Source organism: Aptenodytes forsteri, unplaced genomic scaffold (genome assembly GCF_000699145.1).
Source record: "Aptenodytes forsteri isolate BGI_AS27 unplaced genomic scaffold, ASM69914v1 Scaffold15, whole genome shotgun sequence".
NCBI classification, from domain to species: domain Eukaryota; kingdom Metazoa; phylum Chordata; class Aves; order Sphenisciformes; family Spheniscidae; genus Aptenodytes; species Aptenodytes forsteri.
The window spans coordinates 8,594,437-8,603,696 of NW_008795129.1; the positions used below are offsets into that span (position 1 = coordinate 8,594,437).

The 9,260-nt window shown below is 37.1% G+C and overlaps 1 protein-coding gene across 1 annotated transcript in view; it reads right to left on the reverse strand.

Moving 5' to 3' along the window:
* The window catches only part of CEP55 (centrosomal protein 55), a 15,727-nt gene that overhangs the window by 1,899 nt on the left and 4,568 nt on the right, over positions 1-9,260 (reverse strand). The window contains exons 3-7 of the mRNA XM_009277768.1: positions 7,275-7,340; positions 6,064-6,205; positions 3,695-4,011; positions 1,726-1,797; positions 743-868 (exon numbers count right to left, since the gene is read on the reverse strand). Coding sequence (XP_009276043.1) covers positions 743-868; positions 1,726-1,797; positions 3,695-4,011; positions 6,064-6,205; positions 7,275-7,340 — 723 coding nt within the window. The remainder of the gene's footprint in view (positions 1-742; positions 869-1,725; positions 1,798-3,694; positions 4,012-6,063; positions 6,206-7,274; positions 7,341-9,260) is intronic.

Consider the following 9,260-nt stretch of genomic DNA (forward strand, 5'->3'; position numbering starts at 1 on the left):
ACATTGGAAGAGGCTGCCCAGGGAAGTGGTGGAGTCCCCATCCCTGGAAGTATTTAAAAGACGTGTAGATGAGGCGCTTAGGGACATGGTTTAGTGGGCATGGTGGTGTTGGGTCGATGGTTGGACTTGATGATCTTAGAGGTCTTTTCCAACCTTAATGATTCTAAGTCTAGGGCTCAAATCTAGATGGCTTTCTTTGGGTTTATATAATAAGCAGCAAACAGACCATGGCCCTCGCAATAAAACAGATGTCCTTTTTCATTGTAGTAGGGAGCTTGTCTTTTTGGAAATGAAAAACCCAGGTTTTAATGACCCACCCCATCCTGTATCAGATGGAAGTGGGGGAGGAATTCAACTTCTATTTTAAGGATTGTGACTTGTTCACTAGCAGCAAGTCTGAGTAGAAGCATACTGCAGCTTTGTTATTGTGCAACAGACAAAACTAGATACACATTGTGATACAAAATACAGTTATGTTCCCTGCTCAGGCACCTGACTATTCTGGATCTCCTTCTGCAGTACTAGTTCTCCGTGCATACTGTAGAGAAAAATGATGCCTAGCTAGTTGACATAGGGTTCTGCACCTTGGGGCCACATACCTAAAGGATGTAAGGGCCTACAGTGACTATCTGATGACATTAACAGAAGACTCACTATGCTTGAAATAAGATCCTGAAGTGAAAAGATGTACATTTATGCAAAATCCATGACTAAATTCACCTGCAAGTTATTCAGTACATACCAGAGGTTCCAGGCGGGTTATTTGCTCCCTGGCCTTGCGCAGTTCCTTAAGGACTTTGTTTAACTGATACTGCAACTTCTGGCGATCAAGCTTTTCATTCTCAAAGTCTGTTGTGCATATCTGGATCTGGCAATCCCCCAAAGTGAAAATTAAAGAATCGAAGTCAGAATTATTAAGAATTGAGGGTGGGGCCGTGGGGGAGAGAGAGAGAAATGTTTCCCCTTTATATATTTAAAGTAAGTTTTACTCTGCTATCATATCCTAAAATGGGATTTAAAATAAAAAAAAAAAAAAATCACTTGTTGCTTTCACTGCAGTGAAATTCATACATGCCCAATTATGAAAACCTTCTCCCTTAGTAGAGGTGGAGTTTGAAGTTATTTTGGTTGGAGGGTATTTCAAACCGTCTTGCAATCTTAAACTGAACATTTTATAGAAAAGCATTAGTGCAAACTCTCATTAAAAATGCCAGTTTCTACTCCAGGATCTTTCTTGTAGCAAGACAATTTGGACAGAAACTATGAGTAACACTGTACACCCAAGCTTAGCAAATAAACATAACTTTTTTTCCAATAACAATTAGATCTGTAAGAATGTACTTGGGAAAAATAAAGCAGATGGAAAACATGGCAATGCAATTATTTGTATAACTATCAAGAATATATTACAAAACTTCAATGAGCTGATTGGTTTTAGGATGTTTCCCATACCTAATCTGAGGCTGTACAGTTGAACAAGTGATTGTGGAGAAAATAGCATCAGGTTTGATCACACCCTCTTATCTGTAAAAAGTTACAAAATTTCCTCTTGACAGATGCGTCAAAATTTTTAGAAGCATCAAGAGATTGTTAACAGTTGAATATTCATGTCTAATATTACTTTATTTAATTTATTACTCATTCTTAAATTTGAAAAGTTAAGTCTAGAAAGCCTTCGTGCATAATACAGACTAAGTATCAGCATCTTAGCTTATAATTCGGTACCTGTTGTTCCAACAAAGCTATCCTAGTGTGTTCCTCCTGCTGTTTGAGCAATGATTTACGAAGAAGTTGCACCTACAAGGCAGAAAAACACTTGTAATAAAGAACTTCCATATACAACAGTTAATAAACTTAACAAATAATGAATCTAAAAAGAGATGGAAGTGAACTTTTATATTCCAACGCCAACAGAAAAAATGTATGCTTGTTATGCAACAGCCAAACCCAATTCAAATATCTCTACTTCTCTGGGGAAAACCCTCGGGAAACATTATCATTGCATTGAGCAGGGGGAATGCAGAATGATGTTACAGGTAAAAAAAAAACCAAACCTGAACTTTTCTAGGTGATTGCTAGGATGCAGACAAAAATATACACACAAAACCTATGTCTGTACTAACATGCCATGATGTTAAAAAAACCAAGCAATGCAACTTTTTTTTAAATAGAACAAGTTTAAGACTCAGAAAGTACTATACTATAAAAGATTAAGTAAACATAAAAAAAGTAAAAATGTCCTCCGTTATCAGCATGTATCAACTTTTACAGTGAATGCTGTTGTTCAGGTGCAAAAAAAAAAAGGCCAACACCTTTTAGTCATTATTAACCAGTGAGAACCAGCCTGTGTTTAGAGAGCTAAACCGTTGTTCTGGTTTTAGCCTACTTTGGTGCCTAGTAAGTTTTATTCTCATATTTCAAATTTCAGTTCTACATTGCTTTGTTATTGACCATAAACTTCTCCAAGTAGCAAGTCTATCTTATTTGGATGCCCTGAGGACACTCCTTCAAGGACGACTTTCAAGTTCTTCTTCAGCAGATATGTGGTCATGATTTCATGTCCAGAAGAAGAAACAGATTTTTTTTTTTTGTTAGCATCACCATGCTGATAGGAATATTCCAAGACACCACTGTAACTCTCCACGTAGGGGATGTGGCAAAGTCCTCATGAGTATTCCAAACAAAAGGAGGTAAGTACTGAATATTTTTATATACAAACTTATAGCACATACATGTCTTCCCCTGCCTCTGATCAGCCAGAGTGGTTTAAAGTCATTGGGCTCAAAAAAGGAAGGAAGGAACAATTAAGAACTTCAGATATGAACAGAATTATTTCACTGAAGTCATCACAGTACTCTTTGGGAGACAGGCAAGCCCTGCGAACAATTAGAATCTGATGCAAAAGCAACAGAACAGATCTGGCAACAGCGTAAACCACACATATTGAACAGCCTGCTTGACAGGCACTTCTTAGGCTTTATAGGGAATTACAAAACTCTTCTCAGTGGTTTCTGCCATAGCCGTCTTCAAGACGGTGACAACTTAAGGTCCATCCCTCCCCTTGCTTATCTGGCCATTGCTTTCTAGTACTCAGGTGTGCCTGCATAGTTCTTATCCATGGCATCGTATAGATGACCAAATGCAGGAACTCATCTGAATGGAAAAACAAACCAACCCCAGCTGCATGGCCACAATGGTTGGCTGGGGGCGCTATCCAGGCACACAGCTGCTTGTCCAGTAAGTATGAAACTACAAGCCCACATACGTATTTGTAGCAAGCCAGGTGACATCAAATATCAGTGATATTCCATAGTTAGGACCACATGATAAAATAGCCTGTATGGACTTGAATTTTTACCTTTCCTGTTCTGATTTACTATTAACCTTGAGGATTAACTAGATTAGAATCAATTAAGTATTCTCTCACTTCTTCCTCTTGTGTCCCACAAGACCAGGGAAATAAGTGAACAAATAAGTTTTGTTTAAACAAGGAAATTTCACAAAAGTTTGGATTTTGATTCAAACCAATATATTGAAGAAATAATTCAGTTTTAACCACAAGGACATGAGTCTAGATATATGTAAAGACCAGTTACCAGAGTGAGTGAGTGATGGTCCATGCTCATTAAATATGACTTTTCAGCTCTCTTGATTCTTTGCTAATGATCTTAAACCTCCAAATGCATCCACTTACCTGACATAAAAGATCTTCAGACTTTTTCTTTTCTTCTCTGAGCTGTCCTTTAATAGTTTCATTTTCTTGTTTTAGTCTCTGCACTTTCTCTCCTTTAATTTTATTTTCATTTTCTAGAGTCTTCATTTCAGCAACCTGTTGTGACTGCAGTGAGGCATTTAAACTCGTTATTTCTCGTTGTGTTTCTTCATACTTCTTTTTGAATTCATTAAGTTCAGATCTCAGCTGGGTTATAGTGCGTCTTTCAGTCTCAAGATCACTCTTAGCAGTTAGTAACAGCTGGTCATAATATTTTTGCTTTTCCTCTTGTAGATGACCTTAATGAGTCAGAAATAATTGAGATAGTAAGGGGGGGAATCCCTTAAAAATCAGAACACCAAATCCTTGACAGCATTTTAAGGCATATTGATAGAAATTGACATTCTAGGCTATTACACAGCTCAGACTGGCACCAAACTTTAGTTAAAACAGCTTTCGATACTTCTAATGCAGTAAAGTCTCCTTCCCAATATAGTTACTGGAAAACTGCAACTTGGCTTGCATTAGTATTGTGTGCTACAGCCACTTCCTTCACTAATCCTTATAGCAATACTATATCCTTTGCTCTGACTGCACAAGCTCCATGACCCACACGTAGTTCTTATATGGCCTCACGCATTATACTGATGCATGGGAGTCAAGGCCCAAAGACACTAGATTCTCACTTCCAGATTTAGGCTCCTTAGTCAAGGTTCTGGCATTACTCCCTCCCCAGAGATACCCTGGGGATCTGTTGGGCTCTACTTCACCATTGCTGACCAAAGCCAGACTATCTTCTTCAAATTGTATGCCATCATTTACTTCTAAATTGCAAATAAAAGGGACTAAGACAGTTTTTTTGATTAAAAAATGCCTGCTTCTTGGCTAGTGACTGTTACTTAAACAAGAGTTTGAAAAATTTCTGCTTGTCAACCCAAGAAAAGTTTAGTAACTAGGGGAAAAAAAAAAAAAGGAGGCAGTCTGTAGAAATTCAGTAGTAATACAAAATATACCTAAAAGCAGAACAAGGAATGCAAAATTTCACAGGCCTTGCTGATTTTTGGCACTGTAAATTTCTTGACTTTGATATTTTTCTGTTGAAGACTTCCCCTCAATCTTCAAAGTGTAATTTACTAGGGAAAGTTTCTTGCTTGACTGTTCTCCCTCCCCCCGACTATGAGCTAAGCCTTACCTTCTCATTAGCAATACTCCTTTACAGGGTGGTGAGATCTTCAGAGAGATACCAAGTTTTTCCTTGGAAAAAGTTGTCATATCTACTTTCAACTTGTATAGCTAGGTTCTTAGAAACTTGCATCTCTGCTACTCTCTAGCTGCTTGAAGAGGGGAACTTTCTTACACCCTTACTCCTAGTTTCCTGGCTGCTCCAACAACAAAGCTTTGACTGCAGTAACTTTGAGTTACATTTCCTGGTGAGCTACTTCAGTCTGCCTCCTTCTAAAATACTGTTCATAGATTTCTAAACAGCACCAAAACAAGATTATGATATTTTACCATAACGATTCAAGCAATAATACAGAAACCAAGCCGCTGCACATGAATTACTAAGTGGTAAGTATCTGCGGGCATACTGTTACTCCAGATGATGTTAGTTCTATTTAGTAAATTTACCTTGCAGGTCAGTTGCAGCATATATGAAATTAATAATTTGATAATAAGAAAAGCAAGCCAACTCCTTCTGGTTCTTGTGTCGAACGTGATTTTAATTTTATTCCACATGCTGGTCAAGCACAACTCAAGTCAATCTGAATGCGTGGTGCTGAGAGGGTGCTCATTATTGAGGAACTACGTAGCATGTAAGTGAGCTAGAGGTGGCCAGATCTATATTGCGAAACACTGTTTTGGATAGATGCCAAAACCTACCACAGGTTTTCATGCCCTGCAAGAACTGTTCAGGTGAGTAAAGAATGTGGCAGTCTTGAGTCATTTTTATAATATTTATTTTGAAAAAAAAAATAAAAAACCTGATCCACACCTAGCTAATAAATCCTTAATGCTTCCATTATGAAGGTTGAAAGTGTACTTTGAAGGATGGGACACATACATATATTTGCCTCAACACTTTCCGCAAACAGAGGTTGCTAACAGAGTGTCAAGGCTGTTAAAAACTATCTTTGAAGAGATAAGAACATGAAATACTGTCGACCAAGTAATGTAGCTAGATAACAGGAAGCAAAGAAATTTTACCTAACCAAGTTTGACCATTAAGAAACCAAAGCATTAAGAAGAAAGTTTTGATTTTGTTTAGTTGAGCTATGATTTGTTTTCAGAAAACTTATTCTATAGATAATTATGGTTGGGTCACTTGTGGGGAAAAAAAATAAAGTTGATACCTTCTGAATTGAATTCTTTAGATTCTTGTTGGCTAACTATTTCTGACTTCTGTTCAAGTTCAAAGATCCTTCCAAGCAGTCCCCTGACATATGCTTCACGTTGCTGGTCATACAGTAGCCACTGTTGGTTTTTCTCAAGAGCCTTCATGAAAAGGAACAGAACAGCAACAAAAAAGCCTCTGGTAATTTATCAGATTTTAAAAGTATTGATCATCTTAAAAACGTTAAAAGTTATATATTATACAATTTAAAAATAAGCTAATTAATTCTGCTGCAGATTGTAGTAATCATCTCTGTACAATAAATAAAACCCATCTTCATTTGGAAAGATAAGTCAGGTTGTTGAGCATAAGTTAAAATTGCAGCAATATTAAACACTGATTGGCTTATTTCTTGGAATGGGAAAATGACTTAAAAGCAAAGGCTTTCATGAGCCATGCCCAGATTATGAAGAATTAACCGTTCAATCTGAAATAGAAATTGAAATATAAAATAACAGATCTTAAGAACAGAATAAACTAGAACTGTATCATTGCAACTTAAAGTTTGTAAGAACAAGGACATGGATTTTTTTTTGTCTGATTGTATCATAGAATTATTCAGGTTGGAAGGGACCTCAGGAGGTTTCTAAGTAACAAGCGATAGGACAAGAGGAAATGGCCTCAAGTTGCGCCAGGGGAGGTTTAGATTGGACATTAGGAAAAGTTTCTTCACCAAAAGGGTTGTCAGGCATTGGAACAGGCTGCCCAGGGAAGTGGTGGAGTCCCCATCCCTGGAGGTATTTAAAAGACGTGTAGATGTGGTGCTTAGGGACATAGTTTAGTGGTGGACTTGGCAGTGCTAGGTTAATGGTTGGACTTGATGATCTTAAAGGTCTTTTCCAGCCTAAATGATTCTATAATCCAACCTCACGCTATCCCAGGCAGTGTCAGCTCAGAGGTCAGACCAGGTTACTTGGGGCTCCTGTTTTGTCAGCAACCACTTTGTTCTGATGTTCCAAGCAAGGTTTTTCAAAGATGATGGAAATAGTCTTTTTTTTTTTTGCAAGTCTTTTTATTTAAATTGTCTTGTCACAAAATAATTCTAGATATTATATTTTAGAGGGAAACATACCGCTGAGGTCCCATACTACTCAAAAACACATAGTGGCAATTTACATTCTTATGCATCTTGATACAGTTGTATCTTGCAACATTGTACATGAAACTTACATCTTTCAGTTGTTTTTCAACTTCATAAAGATTAGTCAGTGATCCAGTGCTGTTTGTTACAGCTTCCTGCAGACGAAGAACAACCTGTTAGTGTTCTTTAAAATAGATGGCTGAAACAGTAAAGCTAGTCCTGTATAACTATTAATTTCACATAAACAGCATATTTTAAAAATGGAAAACAGATGCATACACATGCCTTTTGTGTTTAAAGATCTTTATAGTCTTTTTTTTTAAAAAAAAGGGATCTAAGTTATGTAGAAAACCATTTCATAAATTTGAAATAAAATCTCCTGGAAGATATAGGACAAAGATTTACACTGAATTTATTCTATAACTCTGCAACTCATAGTTACATTAAAACATTTCCCAAGAAGAATATCATGTGTCCTCTTTGAACTGCTATCTCAGAAGACCTGAAGGGTGCAGGAGAGCTGCTGAAAAATGAAGCTATTTTGGGTATTATTTAAATACATAAAAAAGGTGTTTGTTCTGTTTTTGTATCCTTGTACGTTTGACAATAAGCCAGACCTATAGGAGTTGTTGGGGAAAGCTAGAGACCTTGACAACTTCATTGGGATAACAGGAGCATTATAAACATCCGGGAAACCACGCAAGCCTGTCTGGGACCGTAAGGACATAATGACTGGTTTTCTGAGACCTGATCCACAGTAGATTGCTTACAGTACGAGTTGGAGAGTTCTTTAGACCCATCTAAAACTAAACAGGAGTTAAACAGTTAGACTTCTTTCATAATCTGACATGTTTATTCACTGCATGATAGAAAGCTTTTTGAAATTGTGTAGATATAAGTCAGAGGGAAATTTAAGGAAATAAAAATGTAGATTACTACCCAAATCCAAGCTACATTTTTCCAAAGTTCTCCCGTGTTTTTTGGAACATGATTTAGAACAAGCTTTATAGCTGAAAAAATACAGAGGATCTTTGAACGCAATTATTAAACTTTACCACTTCCTAATAAAAATAGGATTTAGAGACACTACAATTGCTCAGACTCCTATTTCTATAAACATTAGAACTCTGTCTCAGTGAAAACTTTCTCAAAATTGTGTCATACAACTGTTGTTTCCATTTCAGAGAACACCTGCTGCTCATACGCCACCTAGCAGTTTCAAGCAGCATTGCTAGACTTTTCAAGTTTTCCAAGACATCCAGTCAAAACAGTCAAATTTTGTTGTCCTCTATGGATAAATCAGTAAGAAATTTAAAAGAAAATTCTGATTTTAAACTAAAAGATATTTTGGTAGTTCATTGGCAAAAATATCATGGAAATCTGTTGACTTAACATACATTTTAAATTCTCTAACAAAGTTCAAAGTCTCTTGAAATTTAAAATAAACACATTGCATTTAAAGTGGTATTTCCCAAGATACTGCATTATTAGAAGTGATACATATATGTATTATCATTGAAAATTAGTAGATTAAGATATTTTGCTATGTATTTGGCTAAAGCTGGATTTCTAGAAATTACTCAACTTCCCTGTAGAGCATGGGGAACCAGCACCATCTGCAGGTCGAAAGCTGGAAAAGACTTAGAGGCACCTCTTGGGCACCAACTTCCCTGGGCCGGTTATTGAGGTACTACTGCATTTTCCATGGAACATGAGAACAGGCAGGGGTGGAAAAACAACTGTAGAAAATTAAATGCATTTGTAAGAGATGGCAAGTACCTGGCACCATACCTATTAACCATTTTAAATGAGAGAAGCAACTCATTATTCCTGTCCTATCTTCTGTCACATTGAAGTATTTAGCATGTGTGATGCCATGTAAAGTACAGGCAACTAGTTTTAACAACTGAAGAGCAAATGAGGATTCGTAAGAGCAGGGAAGAGAGAGATTCTCATAGAATAGTTTGGGTTGGAAGGGACCTCTAAAGGTCATCTAGTTCAATCCCCCCTGCAAACGAGCAGGAACATCTTCAACTAGATCAGGTGGCTCAGAGCCCCGTCCAGCCTGACCCTGA